Below are 21,895 nucleotides of genomic sequence, written 5' to 3'. Positions count from 1 at the left end.
GGCTGGGGGCCAGGCTGCAGCCCCCTAGGAAAGTCACACACTTCAAATAAACGATTAAAAATACATTTTCAGCTGTGTTTTGTAGGTTTCGCCAAAATTGACTTAATCGTGCCCTGATAATTGAACATACATTAAAGAGAAATAATGATGTCACTCTTCGACCTTCTTCCGTGTGAGAGAAATGTTACAGAACATGTTACAGGAGCATGATATGCAAAGACTTTGTGTTCAAATCGATTACTTTGTACTGTAAATGTTAGGTAGCAGGATATCAGGCATTTTTATATCTTGATTCCATTTAGATCGGCAAAACATGATTGATCTGTGGATTTGTCTGCATGCTCTTCTTAAAGTAGGCCCAGAACAAGTCCTGGCCATCGTGGTCCTCCGTCCAAACCAGGTTAGGCCTGTTTCTGCTCAGAAAGAGTCTTACCAGGTATGGCAGCCGCTCATCTGGTATGTCTTCCAAAAATATGAGGATCACCTTGTCAAGTCCTGTTTCATTCACATGCTCCAGAGCCACTCTGACCTTGGTAATGAACCAGGCATCATCAGCACAGTGGTTGCTAATCAAGAGAACAGTCTTGTAGCTGGTCTCGATGATGTGGTGAACAGCATCAATGTAGTACATTGAAATTCTGAGAGCTTCGTCGCCATAGGCAACCCGTTGGAGATGGGGCATCCTTTTTTCCAGTGCAGGTCTGAAGACACCGTGAGCCCAGTCATCATCATAATCTTGGCACATGATGTTGAGCTCATACTCATAGTCATTAGCCTGTAGGTCTTCTTCTTGTTGCTTATACCCCAAAACAAAAAGCTTCAGCAGGAAGATTTTGTAGTTCAACCACCAGCGTTTTCTGTAAATCAAAAGGCCCAGTAACGTTACTATGACGCTGCCGGAGATAAGTCCAGAGATGAGTGGTGCGTTGATTCCACAAAAGTCACCTGGATAGAATGCTTCAAGTGGCAGGTTCACAATTTCTTTGAAGGAAGACTGTGAGCACAGGGTTTCATTAAAGGGGGTGGCATTGACGTTGGTGGTATGGAGCCAGTTTTGGAACCATGCCAAGCTGCAGTCACAAGTGAAAGGATTGTAGGAGATATCAAGGCGCACAAGAGTTGCTGGAAAGTATGTGTTTGCAGAAATTGTAGTGAGATGATTATGATGAAGGTACAACCTTGTGAGATTCGGCGTGTAAATGAGAAGATTTCTCTCAAACAGAGATATCACATTATCCTGCAGAAGCAATTGCCGTAAGAATCCCAGTCCTTCAAATGCATGTGGGTCGATTTTCTTGATATTGTTTGAATACAGCAATAGGTGTGTTAGAGACGATAGGTAAGAGAACATCCCTGCTTTCAAAACGGTGATTTGATTGCTGCTTAGGTTAATTATTTGCAGGTGACGTAAAGGTTTAAAAACCCAAGGGTACTCGTGCAAGTTTACCAACTTATTTCCCCACAGATCGAGAGATGTTAGTGAGTCCAACCCGAAGAAAACGGATAGAGGTTCACGATTACCTACCAGGTCTATGACATTCAACTTTGCGAGTGACATGACGAGTATCCTCATAGAGCTTGCATATGTAAATTGATTTAGTGACGAAAACTTAATAATAGTTTTCATGAACGTTAGGTTCTCGAGGTTTTCCAACTTTTCAAAAGTACCATCAAGTTCGATAAAAGACGATTGAAAAGACAGATCAATAGATTTCAGGGAAGTGAGTCCGATAAATGTATCTTTGGAAATGTTTCTGATATTATTAGCGGTTAGGTTGACTTCTTGCACATGGGACATTCCTGCAAATGTGTTTTTATTCAAAGAATATATTTGGTTTTTTTGCAATTTCAGTTCCCGTAAAGAAGGCAGATCCCATGGTCCTATAAGCTTCTCTATTTTATTGCGAAAAAGATCCAGATATTCAAGAAAGGGAACACGATGAAGTACATCAGGATCTAACACTCTTATGTCATTGCTGTCCAACTTGAGAAATTGTAGCTTTTCTGTACAGGCGAACGCACAAAGAGGCAAGTGTGAAAGTTTGTTTCCTTTCAGATTCAAGTGGATGAGTGAATTCAATCCACAGAATGAGCTATTAGTGATCAAGGTTATCTTGTTGTCCCTGAGGTTCAAATAACGCAGGTTTCTAAACCCCCTAAATGCGTTGCACTGTATTTGAGAGAGTTTATTCAGCCCAAGACTAATTGATGTCAAATTGGGAAAGTCTAGACGTTGGCAGGTGAGAGGTATAATAGTGTGAATTTTTGCGCTGTTGATCATCACATAACTGATGTTATAATTTCCCATGAAGGCTCTCACGTCGAATGTAAAAAGGTTTAAGTGGTTCAAATAGAGACCCGTCAGATTACGGAAATTCGAAAAGAGTTCATGGGGAAGTTCGGAGACGTTGTTGTAGGCCAGGTCGAGACTGTCAAATGTACAGTTCCAAATAGCAGCAAAACTCTCCTGATGAAGATGCGTGATCACGTTTTTTCTGAGATCAATCCTAGATAGGTGTTGGCAGGATGAGAATTGAGCGAAACTAATGTTTGTGATCAGGTTGTGGTCGAGGAAAATAAACTTCAAGGCTCTAATGGACCCAAGAGCGTTATTTGGGATGTCGGTCAGTCTATTATGAGATAGCCCAAGGATTGACAGATTAAGATTGTTATGAAAGAGGGCATCTGGAAGTCGGCTGATGTTGTTGAAGCTCATATTTACCACTCTCAAGTCTAGGAGATGCTCGAACGAATTTCCCTCGATCTGAGTCAGCGCGTTCCACCGCAAAATCAGGACTTGGAGCTTTCCATATGCAGCAAACGACATGTTGGTGATGGTCAAAATGTTGTTGTATGATAAGTCAAGATTGTAGACGTCGTCTGGAAGATTCTGAGGAACAGCTGAGAGATTGAGGTGAGAGCAGTCTGCTCGCGGTAAGGGGCCCGGATAAGAGAGGGAGCATGTCGGAGGAGATCGTACCCAGTGGCCAGCAATACATGACAAAGTCATCACTGTAGTTAAAACTGTGAAAACAACATTTCCAGCCATCGTTGTTTGCGGCGAAATAGTTCACTCTGAATTCCCAGTGCTGCAGCTAGCATGCAATCATATTGAATCTTTTCCAGGAATCTGGGTCACTTCATGAGCAAGTGCAAGCGCTATCCCGTGTTCATTTGTTTCACTCTCGTTCTTTTGCAGTGCAAACATTCATGAAAAGTTTAGTGAACTCTATCTAGTGATAATATCAAGAGCTGCAGGAAGAAGGTGCAATCACATTGAAAAAAAAACAACAACCCACTATCGATTTCTTTTCTAAGAGCTTTCCTTCCTGAAGGAAGAAATTACAATAAGGAAAGAAAGAATGGAAAAACAAACAAAAAGCAAGAGGGAATTGCGCATGTAGTAATTATCGGCTTTCCATTGTGTCTAAAATCAGGAATCTCTGTGTGCTAGGAGGACTGTCACTCATTCGCTGCTGCCTTCGAAAAAGTGTATCACGTTCGTATAATATGAATTAATTGATACATGTAAGGAAGGGCCGTTACACTGAATTGAAAGAAAGAAGCAAGTCATAGCATGCCTTCCCTATTCTGTCATTTTGCCTGTAGCTGTAAATAAGGAATTGCTATCTGCTTTTTTGGCCTTGATCCAAAGGGGGGGGGGGGGAGAAAAACACGTTTCTCATCAATGGTACATCATTCAGGAAAGATGGATCAAGAAAATAATGCGCTGTGCGCTTAATATGTCCATTAAATGAGAAATTCACCATACTCTCCTTCCATTGATTGCACGCTCCGTTTTAAGTCAAGACATTCACTGTTTTGGACATTGATGGAATCTCATGAGAAACAAGACTTAAAGTTCCTTCTGTGATATGCACTTATGTTTTCATTAAAAAATATTCTTTATAAAAATTGATTTTAGTCACTGAAGCCAAACATTCAGCACGATATAAGTCTTCTTCTACATCCCCTCTTCTTTTCTTTTTTTTTTTTTGGGGGGGGGGGGGGGCAGCAGGCCAATGGGAACTGAGAATATTACTGTTTCCGTTTTTGAACGAATTAACGGGTACTCATTATCTGACCGGGCTTGAAACTAGTTGCCGACTGTAGATTTTGCTAGTTGCAGAGATGTCTTCGCTAGCCCACGACTCTGTTTATTGTGAAATTACAGTGTCTCCGAGCAGTCGCAAAAAAAAAATTCAAAGACACAATTTAACAATGTGGCTGACCGACTTTAAAAATTCCCAATCTGGGCTGTCTGACCTCTATAACTGTGTTCAGATGGATAAAAAACTACAAAGAACAGCAAGCATAATGAAGATCATAAATTAATTTAATTATAAACCGACACGCAATATTCTCAGTTCTCTTTGTGTCTATCAATGTACACTTAATTAAATGTACGGGCTTTATTCCTAAACCACTTATGAACTCACGTCACTTGCCAATCATGCCTTTGAAAAAAACCTCGCTATTTTCCAGCTAAATTTAGCATCTCAGTAGGCGTTTTCACATCAGCCCGATGTTTCCAAATAGCGCGCTACTTTCTGACTTGGGATATTTCCCCGATAGCGAAATAGCGCGCTTTTTGATAATGTGAACACAAATTAGCACGCTAATTGTATCGCTCCGATCGAGAAAATTTCTCGAGTCCAACTCGGGAAATTTCTGAAATAGCGGGATAGTAGCGCGCTATTTGATAATGTGAAAACGACTCGAGAAATTAGTGCGATGCATCCCATCATACCTAGCGTGTGTGACCCGATCGATCGAGGCAAACTGCACACAAATCATGAGGAATTTTTGAGAGGGCACACACATTACTGATGCTGTTTGCATATGCTCAGCTGTCGAATTAGCTATTAAAAAAAATAATAACTATTCGGGCTACCCCCCTCTTCGGGCTGATGTGAATAAGAAATGAAATAGCGCTCTAATTCGCAATCGCGAAAAATATTTCGAGCTTGGATTTTTATCGGGCTGATGTGAAAACGCCTAATGAGCCAAGCAGGTCGCCTCATTCACAATGATAACGGACAATGTCAATCACACCGTCCGCCCCACATTCCACACGTTGTGAACGCTACTGGTTTCATAGCAGCCAAATTGTCGCTGATTTCGGTATATCCGAGAGTGCAAAATGATCACATTTGGAAAATTGCAAGGGTTGACAAAAATGGTCCTAAAATCATAACGCATTAACCAAAATTAAAGAACTTGGTGTCATTCTATTGGAAAAAGAATGGCCTTTTTAATGATACGCAAAATATTGACATACTTGCAACAATGTTGCTTAAATTCAAGACCTTAGGTGTTCGCTTTGGGCCACCCTGTATATGGCCGCCCAATTCAAATCCACACACACACACACACACACACACACACACACACACACACACAGAAACACACACACAAATAGGATTCTTTGTAATAGACTAAGACACAATGTAGTAAGTTATGTTGATAAATCAGAAAAAAAAAGTCTGTCTTACCTGGGAGAGTAATCTTTTCTGTAGCTATAGGCCTAGTGTGAAAATTCAACGGCTTAAAACAAAACGGAAGTGGAGATATTAGCACTTTTCTGGACCATATTCTTTTGGACAGGCAGTATTTTCACTCGGAAACAAAACATGTTTTGATGAATAATCCTGCATAGCACGCCTGAGTGACCGAAATCGTTTAGCGCTCTTTTTACCCTTTTCTGTGAAACTGCACTTCGTAACTCTCTCTCTCTCTGTCTCTCTCTCTCATTTCAATCACTTTTTGAACAGGCTAGAATGGTGCTTTTCAACAATTTATATATGTATGTGATAAAAACCTAAAATGGCTTTAGACTAATGCCACTTTTAGGTTTTTATCACACACACACACACACACACACACACAAACACACACACAAATAGGATTCTTTGTAATAGACTAAGACACAATGTAGTAAGTTATGTTGATAAATCAGAAAAACAAGTCTGTCTTACCTGGGAGAGTAATCTTTTCTGTAGCTATAGGCCTAGTGTCAAAATTCAACGGCTTAAAACAAAACGGAAGTCGAGATATTAGCACTTTTCTGGACCATATTCTTTCGGACAGGCAGTATTTTCACTCGGAAACAAAACATGTTTTGATGAATAATCCTGCATAGCACGCCTGAGTGACCGAAATCGTTTAGCGCTCTTTTTACCCTTTTCTGTGAAACTGCACTTCGTAACTCTCTCTCTCTCTGTCTCTCTCTCATTTCAATCACTTTTTGAACAGGCTAGAATGGTGCATTTCAACAATTTATATATGTATGTGATAAAAACCTAAAATGGCATTAGACTAATGCTTTTATCACACACACACACACACACACACATATATATATATATATATATATATATATATATATATATATATGTATGTATATATATATATATATATATATATATATATAAATGTGAAATCAAACCATTATATATATATATATATATATATATATATATATATATATATATATATATATATATGTACAGTGCGTATAAAAATAGGTAATCCAAATTTGGAAGGTTACTATAACTTTCAGCTGCTATGGAGAGCACAATGTTGGTTGTGAGGAAAGAAGAACTCTTCCTCCATCATATTGGTACCTATGTCGACAAATGTCATACACGACTGAGCACATGAGCTTTTTTCAAGTTTGAGTGTTATCGTGAAAGAAACAATGAATGTCTCGCTGAGTGGATGAGATCTGTCAGTGAAAATGGTCAAATTAACAAGCCAGCCTACACAACTGCAGGTTTTTGTTTATGGTTTCTTTTAGCCTATCATGGTCCATAACCTTCAACATAGCCACATTGTCGATAACTAAAAACTCGGTCACTCCCATAAAGGCTAACCAATTATCCATTTTCTCTCTTCATATTTGAGACATGGTTTGTCGCTGGGAGCTATGTGTTGAATGTGAACAGGAAAAAAAATGGACTTTATGGTGATAAAACTTGGAAAAGTGCAATTTCTCATTGTTGTCTTTAAAGTTCATGTACTCAGTCATGAGTGACATTAGCCAATGGAAAGAGGAGGAATCTTTTCTTTCCTCACAACCAACATTGAGCTCTCCATAGCTGACAATTGTGAAATAAAACTGTAGTAGCCCTTCAAAGTTGGATTATTTTTTATATACATGTACACTGTATATACGTATATATATGTATTTATATATGGGTGCAACCTGCCTTGTTTTTTTTTTTTTTTTTTTTTTTTTTTTTAGAAACCCCATCACATTGAGGAAAAACACAGGACAACTAGTTTTACAATAATAATATGCAAATCTTTTTGTAAGTGTTTATTCAGTTGTTAAAACAATCGCTAGAGTATGTACACAATATACAATAACGATGTGAAATATAACAGCATTTTTTTTTTTACATAACCAGTCTATTGTGTTTGTCACACAGTATACTGTGCATCATACAACATATTTCTATGATCTCTTTTTTTTCTTTTTTTGCAAATACCATGCAAAGTAATATATTCGGGTGACTTGAGGACAGTATCGCTCTATCGTTCGGTAAATTTACAAAATCTGAAGGTGATTTTCTGCCTGACTTTATAGAGATTATCCTTTCTTTATCAGTTTAAAGACGTTTGTAGAAATCATTGTGATTGGTTGCCATATGCACCAAAAAAAAAAAAAAAATCACGTTAAAATTGTCTTGATATCTCACGAAAAATAAATCAAAATGCGAGCATTATTCAATTTCTTGTTAAACATGTGCTGTGGTGTGAAATATCTTGTACTGAAGTACGAAGATTATCATCATCTACCTGTCAGAATTATCATATAGGGCCACAAGATAACACGCGTTAGTGGTGAAGGACATGTGAATTAAATTTCACAGATATCCAATGCCGCATACAAATGGAAACAAAAAAGAATATCGGTAAAAATCATGGTACTTTAATATCATCAATATCTGCTTGTCCTAAATTGTAAGTTGTCGTCTTGACTGAGAAGAGGAACAATATTTTCGTATTCAAAATACGTATCGAATTAGCAAGGGTGCTAGTACCGTTGATATTCTTTCTGTTGTTGTTGTTGTTGTTGTTGCTGGCTGGTAATATATCAGTCAATTCCACTTCAGAAAATAATTCATGTGATTATCTCTCCTTCTTAATCTGTCCAAACTATACGACGAGTCTCATACTTTCACATTTACAACTCATTCAATTTGCCTGTCTTGTCAACCATACACATTTCGTTGTGGTACGCCTATGGGCCCCAATGAATCTTCATACTTGCACTATACGTTACGAGGCTTTCGCCTAGTTCTACGACCTGACCAAGTGCGCACACACAATATGTCAGTAAGTGGTTTGATTTCTGTCTAATTCACTCTCTTCTTTCATTCCATATTGGAAGCTCTACAGTATTCTCACATCTCTTTTGTTCTTGTAGACTGACACACCATCGGCTGTGATACTTGTGTGTAAAGCGAATGAATTCCATTTCTACTTTCACCATAATGTGACACCCAGTTGAAGGGGGTAGACATGTCTTTTTAGTATTAGTCTTATTTTTTTATAACTTTCTACATGCCAGTAGTCAACACGTTTCACTTCATTCAGCGTATATCATGGCAACACATAGAAATCCTGAAAGGAATTAGGTCCTTGTTCGTTATACTTTGAATACGCTGTGTGCTCGTAATGTTTACAGCACAAGATCGGCTACGGAATCATATTACTTTGTATTGCTAACCGTCTGTGGCATATTCGCGTTGCCTTCAAATAAATGACATAGTCCTACGTATGCATATTCGCATAGGGACATATACCAGCACATTCATTTTGTTTTCGTGATCTCATTTAAATCATGCTTGTCCACACACGTATCTTCGTGTATCACATACCTTGATAAAAAAAAAAGGAAGAAAAATCTCTCTATAAAACTACGGGTGAAACATAGTCTACGTCGATGCTTTGATTACCATTGATACGGATGGGAGGAAACAAAAAATAAAGCAAAGCTTCTCTATCACGAAATACTACAAACAAGCAGGGCAAACAAGAACTGAAGAAAGAATAGTCGCCGTTATCCGTTAACCAGATCGCTTGCAGTGGCGGATCCAGAGGAAGCGCACCGGGCGCCCACTTTTATTTTTTGTTAAAACAAAAGAAATTAAAAGGGAAAAAAAAAACTGGGGAGGAGTGTGTGTGCCCCCCTCCCCCCATTAATTTCGTAAAGGCGCCGGAATTCCTGGATCCGTCCCTGGCATGTTCTTTGTACGGAAGCTTAAAAGTGCCAACCAGATGACGAGATAAGAAGACGAGAAGACAGGTTAAATACCGAGAAGCCGAGTTATTGCAACTCGGCAAGTCGACTTGCTTGGATCAAGAAGACAAGATGACAAGTTGTTGAAACTCGGTAAGTCGACTCGTTTGGGACAAGAAGACATGATAACGAGTTGTTCAAACTCGGAAAGTCGACTTGCTTTGGACAAGAAGTCAAGATGACAAGTTGTTGAAACTCGGCAAGTCGACTCGTTTGGGACAAGAAGTCAAGATGACAAGTTGTTGAAACTCGGCAAGTCGACTCGTTTGGAACAAGAAGACATGATAACGAGTTGTTGAAACTCGGAAAGTCGACTCGTTTGGAACAAGAAGACATGATAACGAGTTGTTGAAACTCGGAAAGTCAACTTGCTTTGGACAAGAAGTCAAGATGACAAGTTGTTGAAACTCGGCAAGTCGACTTGCTTGGGACAAGAAGTCAAGATGACAAGTTGTTGAAACTCGGCAAGTCGACTCGTTAGGGACAAGAAGTCAAGATGACAAGTTGTTGAAACTCGGCAAGTCGACTTGCTTTGGACAAGAAGTCAAGATGACAAGTTGTTGAAACTCGGCAAGTCGACTTGCTTGGGACAAGAAGTCAAGATGACAAGTTGTTGAAACTCGGAAAGTCGACTCGTTTGGAACAAAAAGACATGATAACGAGTTGTTGAAACTCGGAAAGTCGACTTGCTTGGGACAAGAAGTCAAGATGACAAGTTGTTGAAACTCGGCAAGTCGACTCGTTTGGGACAAGAAGTCAAGATGACAAGTTGTTGAAACTCGGCAAGTCGACTCGTTTGGAACAAGAAGACATGATAACGAGTTGTTGAAACTCGGAAAGTCGACTTGCTTGGGACAAGAAGTCAAGATGACAAGTTGTTGAAACTTGGCAAGTCGACTTGCTTGGGACAAGAAGTCAAGATGACAAGTTATTGAAACTCGGCAAGTCGACTTGTTTGGGACAAGAAGACATGATAACGAGTTGTTGAAACTCGGCAAGTCGACTTGCTTTGGACAAGAAGTCAAGATGACAAGTTGTTGAAATTCGGAAAGTCGACTCGTTTGGAACAAGAAGTCAAGATGACAAGTTGTTGAAACTCGGCAAGTCGACTTGCTTGGGACAAGAAGTCAAGATGACAAGTTATTGAAACTCGGCAAGTCGACTTGTTTGGGACACAAAGACATGATAACGAGTTGTTGAAACTCAGCAAGTCGACTCGTTTTGGACAAAAAGGCATGAAAATGAGTTGTTGAAACTCGGGAAGTCGACTTGTTTGGGAAAAGAAGACATGATAACGAGTTGTTGAAACTCGGAATGTCGACTTGCTTGGGACAAGACGTCAAATGACAAGTTGTTGAAACTCAGCAAGTCGACTTGTTTTGGACAAGAAGACATGAAAACGAGTTGTTGAAACTCGAGAAGTCGACTTGTTTCGGACAAGAAGACAAAATGCCGAGTTGTCAAAACACGACAAGGCGACTTGTTTTGTAAAAGAAGACAAATTGGTTAGTTAGTGGAACAGAAAAGTCGACTTGTTGCGGACAAAAAGACAAGTCAACGAGTGGTTGGAATTTGTTTAGGACAAGAAATCAAGGTGACAAGTTGTTTTTCGACATTTGGGGTCTAGGAACACTACCCCCTGGAAAACTACCCTCCGGAGAACTGCCACTTGGATAATTATCCCTCAGGACAATTCCCCCTTAGGGCAACTACCTGCCGGACAACTAACCCCATAGGACAATTACCCTCCAGGGCAATTACCCTCTAGGACAACTACCCCCTAGGACAACTACCCCCTGGACAACTATCCTCCTAGGGCAATCACCCCTCTGGGCGATTCCCCCTTAGGAGAACTACCCCATGGATAACCACCCCCAGGATGACTACCCTTGGATAACTACCCCCAGATAACTACCGCCGCAGATATCTACCTCTTGGATAACTACCCCCCCCCCCCGGATAACTACCACCAGATAACTACCCCCGAACAGACTACCCCTGGATAACTACCCCCTGGATAACTACTCCCCGGATAACTACCCCCCCCTCCCCCATAACTACCCATGGATAACTACCCCCCCCCCCCCCAATAACTACCCCCGGATAATAACCCCCCGGATAACTACCCCCTGGATAACTATACCCCCGGATAACTACCACCCGGAATACCCCCCTCCCCCATTACTTGCCCCCCCCCCCCCCCCCTCCCCTCAGAAAAAGAAATCCCCTGGATAACTTTAGGGCCTTTACATCCTGGTTGAATATCTCACTCAACGTGAAAGACGTTAGCAGCTGTATCCACGTTCTCCGATATAAGACATTCATGTACCATAGTACATTATTATATACATCTTTAACACATGGAGCCTTCTTTTATGTGGCCTAAACTGAATGATGATAGATGTTCAGTTATTGGTTTTCAGAATCATATGTTAAGTAAATTCGATCATTAATGATGTTATGTCCATATCGGTCCTGTCTCTAGCACTTGTATACTTCATCAAAAACAGCCCGTAACTTATGTGTGATAGTCGATCACGAAATCTCATATCGAAGTCATATAGCTCAAGTTCAGCGGAATGTTAGATATCAGTTGGGTTATTTAAGTTTCAAATATACGATTCCTCTTTTTTGATGTTGTTGTTGTTGGATCAAAATCTGCAGCTGATATCAACGGCATAAATCCGTACGGGGGGGGGGGGGATGATCGGCGATAGTCACCATTACCACGGTTACAAGCCAATAACCTGACCGGCGCACCCTTTTGTTTTTTGTTTTTGTTTTTTGGAGGGGGAGAAGCTTGGTGACCCCCCCCCCCCCCACACACACACACACACACTTTACAGGGAGCGAATGTCCCATTCTTTTGCATGATAAAGTGGGAGGGAAGTGGCAGCAAAAATACGTAGTCTTTTTGTTCTTGTTTTTGTTTGTTTGTTTTTGCTTGTCAGTATGAAGACTTTTTTGTTGTTTCTCTTGTCTTTTGATTTCCTTTCTTCTTCACTGAAAGGTAATTTTGACCCCCCCCCCCCCCACCTTTCAAAAATGTGGCGCGGCCCTGAATAGTGCCCAAATAAATTCAATAAAATGGTAACATTTCTTTTATGTAATAAAATTATGTACAGACCATTCAACCCCCCCCCCGCCTCCCTTACAGGGGGAATTTACGCCCATGGCTGTTATGCTTAATCATTCTTTGCCTTCTTCTCGGCTGGGTTTTTCGAATTCGCTATTGTGTAATATTCCCCCCCCCCCAAAAAAAAAAAAAAAAAAAAAAGATGTCACAAAAACTTATTAGTACATCATTCGGTTCATACCCTTTTCCACGTATACCTACTCTATTACTGTCATCTATAAAATGTTGAAATCCAAACTTAAAACGTATCTGTTCCCCTCACAATAAGGACTATAACTGCAATATGTAATGTTCGGAACGATTGCAATCTTTATCTGGTATATGTGGTTGTTTGTTGCTTGTCATTTTCTTCTGTGTTTTCTTGTTTGAACATGTATGATATTTAAATTCATTTTTATTTCTTGAAACGCCATCGAAAAAAGTAGACCTGCGCCCTGTGCAAGTATAGGCACCATTATTAGTATTTCTTTCTTTTTTCTTTCTGTATTATTATTATTATTATTATTATCATTATCATTATCGTTATCATTATTAATATCATCATTATTCACATAATCATCATTATCATATGTGAAGCAAGCAAGCTTTTCACGATTACATTCCTAGACAGAATGCAGAAATGGGGATCTCTGAGCGTTAGCCTTGGATGACCAGCACGACCGCAAAGTAAGCAAGCAAACAAGCAAGTAAACAAAGGGACAAGACCAAAAAAAAAAAAAGATGGTTAATGTATTATCGGCTCTGAGCGGCTCGGGAATACCGAGATCATTACAAAGAAACGAATAATTAATCACTGTGATTTCGAAGACTTCGTTGATACCCGTTATTTTTCGCTGTTCAGAGAATATGAGTTTTTTTTTCCGACTGAAATAACAAACGATGTTAGAAAATTTAAATGGGAGTGGTAATTTTCTTGTGTCAAATTAATTGGAGGAGAGGTGATTGTTTGGGGCCTAATATTAGAAAAGGGCAATTTTAAATGGAAATAATGTTCTGTGTTACCTATAATGTAGTGGTTACTGCAAAATGATGCAGCAGGGCAATACTGAAATGAATGCTATAGTCCGGCAGCCGAGGGGGCTAAGTACTTTTTCTCTGATATATATATATATATTTTTTTTTCTTTGTTGATTATTCATCTTTGGGATCTCTACAATGATATTCAGGTGGGTGTGGAGCTCTCACCATTGAGCAATTTTAATTATTCAAAGTGGCGTCCAAAATGGCCGCCATGAAGCCTATACAAGAGTCAGAAAAATGTCACTAAAACACTAGTACTTCAATTAGAATACTTATCTAAACGACCAGTAATATTAGTATAATGTCTTTAGTCGAACAGAATCTGGTTGCCATGGTAACCATCAAATACTTGGAACAAACCTCAAAAAAGTTAGCAAAGTATGCAAAATACACAAAAATGCCTGTTATTTGTGCGACGTCAACGAAATATCAATTACCTGCATACCTCTTACAAAGAAAACCTTAATGAAGTTACCATTAATGTAGCCTTAATTTATATTTATAGTTGCCATAGCAACCTAAACTTGAATTTAATTGTGAATAAATGTCTAAGGATTGAATTGCAGTATAGCAATGATGTGAAAATGTGAAATATCATATTTCAGGTCTTTACTCCACATATGCCTATATTGGTTACACATACCAGTACCTCCCTCTGTTATAATTATGAAGTTGATATGTCCTGGTTGCCATGGTAACTGCTCAATGTCACTTTCAAGGACAGTCCCATAACATGCATATATATACACATTGCAACAAAATTGCTTGACACTATTAAAATTAGATGGCAAGAGACTAACATCTTTGTGTAATACTTATTGGATGGATAAGCCGACTGTTAGCTGGGATGTGCATGTTTTCATTTGTTTCCAAGTTGTAATACAAAAATAAAATCATACAATGTGAAATATTTTCATGGTTTTGTCAAATTATTGGAACATACATTGCAATATTACAGCCTGCATAAATTTCCTTAAAAATCGTTCATTAAGTGTTATGTGAAAACAACATTTCAAAAATGAGTTTTCCTATGTGGTACAAGGTGAAGGCTATAATGAAATAACTTTCACATTCATGACATTGACATAATACATACATTGTTCGTAATAAACTACAGTCCTTGAGAATGAAATAATCCAGTTTGTTACATGATTTCCTGTTAATTATCTCACTATACTTACCTGTAGTTTTTATTCAGGAGTCATGCATATTGATTTAACCGAAGTTGATATGATACAAGTGTATAAGGCAAAAACACTGTGACAAAGAAAATATGTGTTTGTTATAATTTTCTGTAAAAACAAAACAAAACAAAACAAAACAAAACATATTATGACTTACTTTTCTTGTTTCATTTCTGTAGTACATGTAGGTTTCTAAATTAGGTCATGTAAGTTTTTTAAGATTCAGGTTCCAGTTCTGATGAGTAGCTTATTTTTACTTTGCTTCATTATGCGAGGGACTATAGTATCGAAGACATAGGGAGGGGATGAGCAAACTTAAAGAATCTTGAATATCTTACTTGATTCTCACTCTGTTCTTTCTTACCACTCTCTCTGTTCCCTTTTCTACCGTCTCCACTAATAGTACAACTTCAACTTCCGACCCATTATTATCCCACGCTCTTCACTTTTGCCCTCCTTACTATCCCCATATGTCGCCTCTCTCTTCAATTCCCCTTTTTCTATTTCTAGTCTCTTCTGCCAAGCAACGATGCAACTCCCTCAAACTTGAAGAAGTTCCATTGCAAAATATCATTACGCAAAACGTTACTTTTCACTGTAATACACAGAGCCGACGCAAACAAAGAGTGAGGACTCGCCTCAACTTTTTTTTTTTTTTTTTTTGGGGGGGGGGGCATACTAGTAATACATAGGAATATATCGGGTCTTACCACCAGGATCCCCACACTTTTTTTTATACTTAATAGGCACAAGAAAAGTGGGATAGGCCCCCTCACCTTTTTTTTTTCTTGTCAGCTGATTCAGCCTATTACCCCGGGAAGTAATATCAGAAAATAATAGTTAAGCCCTCTTCCCCCCCCCCCCCTTTTTTTTTTTTTTTTTTTTTTTTTTTTTTTTTTTTTTTTTGCTTGTCAGTAAAACCCAGAAGTGGCACCAGAAATATAAACTGGGCCGCCTCACTTTTAAAAAAACATAGCGCCAGCCCCGATATGAGTGGTTCTTATATTAAGGGATGTTTAAGAATAAAGTGCATTTTGAGTGTTTGAACTTCTTAAATTTTCATATCTTTCTATGCTTGAATTTAGGATAAAACCGATTTTGTTAAGCTAAGATTTATTTCTGGCTACTGGCTACTTGTAAGCCGATTTTGTAATCTAATCTTTATGGTTTGACATCGTGGTTTAACTCTCAAACAAGTAGCACATGTCTTCTAAAGGTGGCCCAACTCATGGCTTAACTCTCCTTGCTCTGCAGAGTGTTGACATTTATTTTTCTAAAGAAAGTTTTTTTTTTTTTTTATTAGGCAATTTCCTAGAAGAGTAGAAGAAATTTTCATAGCTACAAGACAGGTTTATAGTTGTTTTTCAATTTGGTAATATCATATATCATATAATTTTATGATGCTTCAAGACATCGTAGGCAATTATCTCTTCAGATGATACTCTCATGGTAACATGTATAACACCAAGAAAAAGGCAAATTCGGAAGACAACGATGTAGTCAGTTTCTTTTACAGATTGATAAGCTTCCTCTCTCTCTCTCTCTCTCTCTCTCTCTCTCTCTCTATATATATATATATATATATATATATATATATATATATATATATTACAGGTTACTTATACATTTTGAAACATCCCAAGACTATACATTCGTATGTAAAATATCATGTCTGCAACCAGCCAAAGAGCAAGTATCCATGGGAACCATCTACTCAGGTCCTTTAGGTAAAATAGTTTCTCTACGAATTTCTGCCAAATATTCTGGTCAACATGTCCCTCACCACACACACAAGCCCGATTCCATATCATTTTGTATTTATATTGGGGTCTAGGAACAGTACCCCCTGGAAAACCACCCTCCGGATAACTACCACCCGGATAATTACCCCCCAGGAAAATTCCCCCCCTAGGGCAACTACCCCCCGGACAGCTACCCTCCAAGGGCAATTACCCTCCAGGGTAATTACCCCCTAGGACAACTACCCCCCGGACAACTACCCTCCTAGGGCAATCACCCCCCAGGGCTATTCCCCCTTAGGAAAACTATCCCCTGGATAACTACCCCTCGGATAACTACCCCTGGATAACTACCCCTCGGATAACTACCCCCTGGATAACTACCCCCCGGAGGCGTATTTTTTTATTTACACGCAAGCCTGTGGCTTTTCGCAATTTAATTCAATGAAACCGCTTGTGATGCGTCTATGCTTACTCCGCTCAGGTTGCGAAGAGTTCTGTGGGTTACTGAATACTCAGTAGTACTTGTACAGTGCTTCCGCTCGCGCCGATTCGATTCGTACACGTGCATCAGGAGTGTATGAAAGTTTTGCTTGCCGTGGTAGACCTGCATCCAACAAGTCCATGTACGTACATTGTACCATGGACCTTTTTGTAGGTCCATGATTGTACTATGTAAACGAGTGAGAGTGCGAAAAACAAGACAATACAAAACAAAAATTTGAAAGTTATGGAATAGGCTGGTACATGTGCATGTACATGTATCAGAGAGTTCTGAAATAACATGATCGCATAATCTAATGACACCTGAATGGGAATGAAATACATTGGAAAATCATGCTTGCCATTTTTCTCATTTAAAAATTAATACATTGTATCAAAAGTAATGTATTTGTCTTTCAGACCCCCCTCACTCTCTTATTTCCAAAACGTCTCTCTTCTCCCGTCTCTCCATACATCATAGTATTTGTTCCAAATACAAGCTTCAAGTTCAAGTTTCAAGTTTCAAGTTTATTTAAAGGCATAATTTACCATTTGCAGATGAAAGCATTAGTGCTTTAAAATAGTTCTAAAATGTGAGTTAGGGATAGAAACAACCACTGTCAAATTTGAATCCGTATAATCGATGTTAAGTGTTGTTAAATACACAAAATGTGAACAATAGTTATAATAAAAATGTTTCCAGACTAAACCGTATACAGTTATGGTTTACTGAGAAAAACCCTGATATCTCCTTATATTTTAGGTTTTATTACAAATATTTCATATGGTAGGGTGTTTTATGATACAACAGACCTACACATATGCATCAAATGTGATATCTTGAACATTTTTGAAATCACTGCTCCCAAAGGTAAACTGGACCTTTAACCAATACTCATTAAACATTTGACATTTACAAAAGGATACAGCAATAAGAATAATGAATGGTTTGGGACCCCAAAAGAAGCAGAGCTTGTAAAAAAGGGGTCCCGGATCGGATAAACATATAAAACAAAGCATAACATACTAAAGTTTTAAACATATTAACAAGAAGTATAATAGTAACATATTTACATAGGAAAACATACTAAAGCAAAACATACTAAAGTTTTAAACATATTAACAAGAAGTATAATAGTAACATATTTACATAGGACAGATGCAACACAAGCACACACACACACACACACACGCACACACACACATTCAATCACACAAACACGTGTCACAAAAACGCTCATGCACATACATATAATTCACATGAAATTGCAGAAAGATACTTTCTATTTTACTATACTTTTAAATTCAGCTTCCCTAATCAATTCTTGTTTTACAAATTTCCCTTATCAAGATAGATGCGACATGTACGTTTAAAGTTGGATAGTGATGAGGCTGACCTAATTCTCAATGGCAAATTATTCCACTCTCTAATACTAATATATACAAATGAATTTTGGGCAGTTTGAGTTCTTGCAAAGGGTTGATGAATGAGATTACTTTTACGCTCTCTCCTATCTCTCCTGACTCCCTCTCATATCACATGATTTCTGTTTCTAAGACCCCTTATATAAATATACATTGTATGTTATTTCTCAGACCTTATCTGTTGCTATAATAAAGGCCCTACATCTATCTTCATACTGATGGTATATTATTTTGTTTCTCAAACCTGCCCCGCTCTTTTCTTCATACTAGTTTCAAAGACTCACTCTGCATATTCATTTTTCCGACCTCTCTCGACCCCTTCCTTTTTCAAATTCATGACTCGTGTATTCCTTGCTCGATCACTGCTAGAATTAGCCTATATATATATTACAATTTATTCGTTTCTCATACTCTCTCTCTGTCCCTCCCCCTTCTCTCTTTCTGATTCTTAAACTTTACAATGTTTGTTTACAAGACCACTTCTACTCTCTATATACATTGATCAGTTTGTCTAGAAACATGTACAGTCACGTGTATGAAGGAAAATTACACCACTATTGCATGAAGTCATTATGCACTTTATTCACTTCTTTATATTCAAGCACTTTTTTTTCATGAAGGTACAGATGTAATCTGATCCTCCAATATCCAAGAAGTACTGTAATACAAACTAGAAGTATCACCTAATGTGATTAATATATACCCCCAACTAGACACTGAGGCAGTTAGCTCAACTAGCAATGATTACTTCGTATGCTTTCCTGGAAAAAAATGCCATGGACAATGTATTATTGAATAAAATTAACAGTACAGTAATGTGTTATTTTGCTCACTCACAACAATGTGCCATATCTCAAGTCATGTGCTCAAAACCTGAGTGAGTAAAGTAAATAAATCAGCAATTTCTATGATTTTCATGAAAATAATGTTACCATGGCAACACAATGTTTGACATTAAGAAAAATGAAGTTTGCAAAACTATAGCTGTCACATGTGCCAAATTTCAAGTCAGATGCTCAAAAGCTGAGGGAGTTAGGTGAATTCACAATATCATTATATGATTTTCTTTCAAAATATGCTGTCACCATGTTAGAGCTCACTAATGTCAACAATAATCGACCGCTAATGTCATAACAACCACTAATGTGGTTGTCGCATCTTCAAGCTATATGCTTATTTGACGACAGTCTTCTGAATTTACACTCCCAATACATGTGCCATAATTCAGTCAGATCATTTGATTTTCTTTATTCCGAGTGGTTCCCAATCGATGTGTTCTCTTAGCCTATTCTTTGATCTGTACACGTATATCTCAGTTTTATATTCGGATGTACACACTGCATGTTCCATTGTCTCGTAAACAAAAAGAAATGACTGTACTTCATTTTTATAATATCATGATCGATGCAGAACATTCTTTTGGATCGTGCAATATCATAACAACCTCTAATGTCATAACACGTCGACGACAAAATGTCGTAATGACCACTAATGTCATAACATGTCGACGACAAATGTCAAAATCGGATTAACAACAAATGTCATAACACGTCGACGACTGATGTCAAAATTCCCATTTTGCTGCAAATGTCACAACACGTCGACCACAAATGTCAACATTTCAAAATTTACTGCAAATGTGACGCAGGGGAGAATCCAGGAATTCCGTAAAGGGGAGGCGCCTTTACAAAAGTAACCCTCCTTCATTTTCTTTCTCTTTTTTTTTTCTTTTAAACAAAAGAAATAAAACGAAAAAAAAAAGGGGGGATGGGGTTGCGCCAGCCTTTTATTTTGAAAGGTGTCTCCCCTTTACGGATTCTGGATCCGCCCCTGAAATGCAAGCAATGAGTTTTGACAATTGTGGATGATGCAATCGCGAATCGAGAGGGAGCGCATCCCCCTCTGGTGCCCCTTATATTCTTGTTAAAACAACAGAAGTAAAAACAAAAAACAAAAAATGGGGGCGGGGGGAGGGGGGGGGGGGGTGCGCCAGCTTGTACTTTTGTAGAGGGGCGGCGCGGCGCCCCCTCCGTCTCTTATATTTTTGTTATAACAAAAAGAAATAAAATGAAATAAAATGAAGCTGGTTACGCCAGCTTTTGATTTTGTATAAGGCGCCTCCCCTTTATGGAATTCCTGGATCTTCCCCTGTGACACGTTATGACATTTGCAGTAAATTTGGAAATTTTGATATTTCTGGTCGAGGTGTTATGACATTGTGGTTAATCCGATTTGACATTTGTGGTTAACGCAATCGCGGATCGAGAGGGGGCGCTTCCCTCTCTTGTGCCCCCTCTCTATATTTGTTAAACAACAGAAATACAAAGAAGAAAAGGGGGGGGGGGGGTTCACGCCAGTCTTTGATTTTGTAAAGGCGGCACGCCGCCTTTACGGAATTCCTGGATCCTCCCCTATGACGCGTTATGACATTTGCAGTAAATTTGAAAAATTTGACATTTGTGGTCGACGAGTTATGACATTTTGTGATTAATTCGATTTTAAATTTTGTCGTCGACGTGTTATGACATTAGTGTTATGGCCATTATGACATTTGTCGTCGACGTATTATGATGATATTATAGGGTTGTTATGACATTACACGATCCAGATTTAAATGAATTTATTAAGAATTTTCTGCATCGATCATGATATTACAAAAATGAAATACAGTCATTTCTTTTTGTTTACAAGAGAATGAAACATGCAGTGTGTACATCCGAATCTAGTCTTGAAGTTATTAAATGTGGCGTCCCTCAGGGTAGTATATTAGGACCTTTACTTTTCATCATATTACATAAATGATTTTTGTAGATCATCCGACATACTTTCTTTTATACGTTTTGCCGATGATTCAAATATTTCTTCTCCCACCAAAATCCAATCACTCTACTGTTAATTCCGAATTAAGAAAAAGTGACTCAATGGATAAGAGCCAACAAATTATTACTGAATCTTCAGAAAACTAACTATATGTTATTCAGTAAGTCTATAGAAGTTTTACCAACAGATATCATCTTTGATGACGTTCACTTAGAGCGTGTATCTCATATAAAGTTTCTCGGTATTACAGTGGACGATAAACTTTCGTGGAAGCCTCTAATATTAGTAAAATAATTTCGCGTAATATTGGTATTATTAATAGACTTAAATCTCATATCCCGTTGTCTTCTTTGCTGACGTTGTATTTTTCATTAATATTACCTTATTTAAATTATGGAATCTTAGCATGGGGTATAGTGCCCATCAAACTTTATTAGATAGATTATTGTTATTACAAAAAAAGGCACTTCGTATTATTTGTGGCGTTTCTCCACGTTCCCATGCAGATCCATTATTTGTTAGATACATTTAAAAAATCAAAGATTTGTTTTTCTTACAGCTGGGTCAGTTTACTTTTAAATATAACACAAATGCACTTTCCAGCATTTTTGATTTAATGTTTCCCCGAAATCAATATTTTCATAATTATCCCACCAGGCGATCAAATGAGTTTCATTTACCCCTTCTGAGAACATTATTGGCTCAAAATACATTTATATACACTGGCCCTAGATTTTTTGAATTCTTTAAGTTGTGATATAAAAAATTCTTTATCTTT

General features: G+C 38.2%; 1 protein-coding gene across 1 annotated transcript; it reads right to left on the bottom strand.

Moving 5' to 3' along the window:
• Positions 1 to 298: 298 nt before the first annotated feature.
• Positions 299 to 2,827, bottom strand: LOC140245688 (toll-like receptor 3). Its single transcript, XM_072325231.1, has 2 exons — positions 2,723 to 2,827; positions 299 to 1,237 (listed from the first exon to the last, which is right to left on the bottom strand). The coding sequence occupies exons 1-2, from the start codon at positions 2,825 to 2,827 to the stop codon at positions 299 to 301; spliced, it is 1,044 nt and encodes a 347-aa protein (XP_072181332.1).
• Positions 2,828 to 21,895: the final 19,068 nt, after the last annotated feature.

The sequence above is a fragment of the Diadema setosum genome (assembly GCF_964275005.1).
Source record: "Diadema setosum chromosome 20 unlocalized genomic scaffold, eeDiaSeto1 Scaffold_20_unloc_1, whole genome shotgun sequence".
Taxonomy (NCBI): Eukaryota; Metazoa; Echinodermata; class Echinoidea; order Diadematoida; family Diadematidae; genus Diadema; species Diadema setosum.
Note: the sequence above shows the minus strand (reverse complement) of the source record. Positions and strands in the feature narration are given on the sequence as shown.

Excerpts from the sequence above, each read along its gene's own strand:
- LOC140245688 (XM_072325231.1), bottom strand. The coding sequence starts at position 2,827 with ATGTCGTTTGCTGCATATGGAAAGCTCCAAGTCCTGATTTTGCGGTGG. Across the intron at positions 1,238-2,722 it reads ATCTCCTAGACTTGAGAGTG|GATAATGTGATATCTCTGTT; the intron begins GTAAATATGAGC and ends TTGCTTCTGCAG.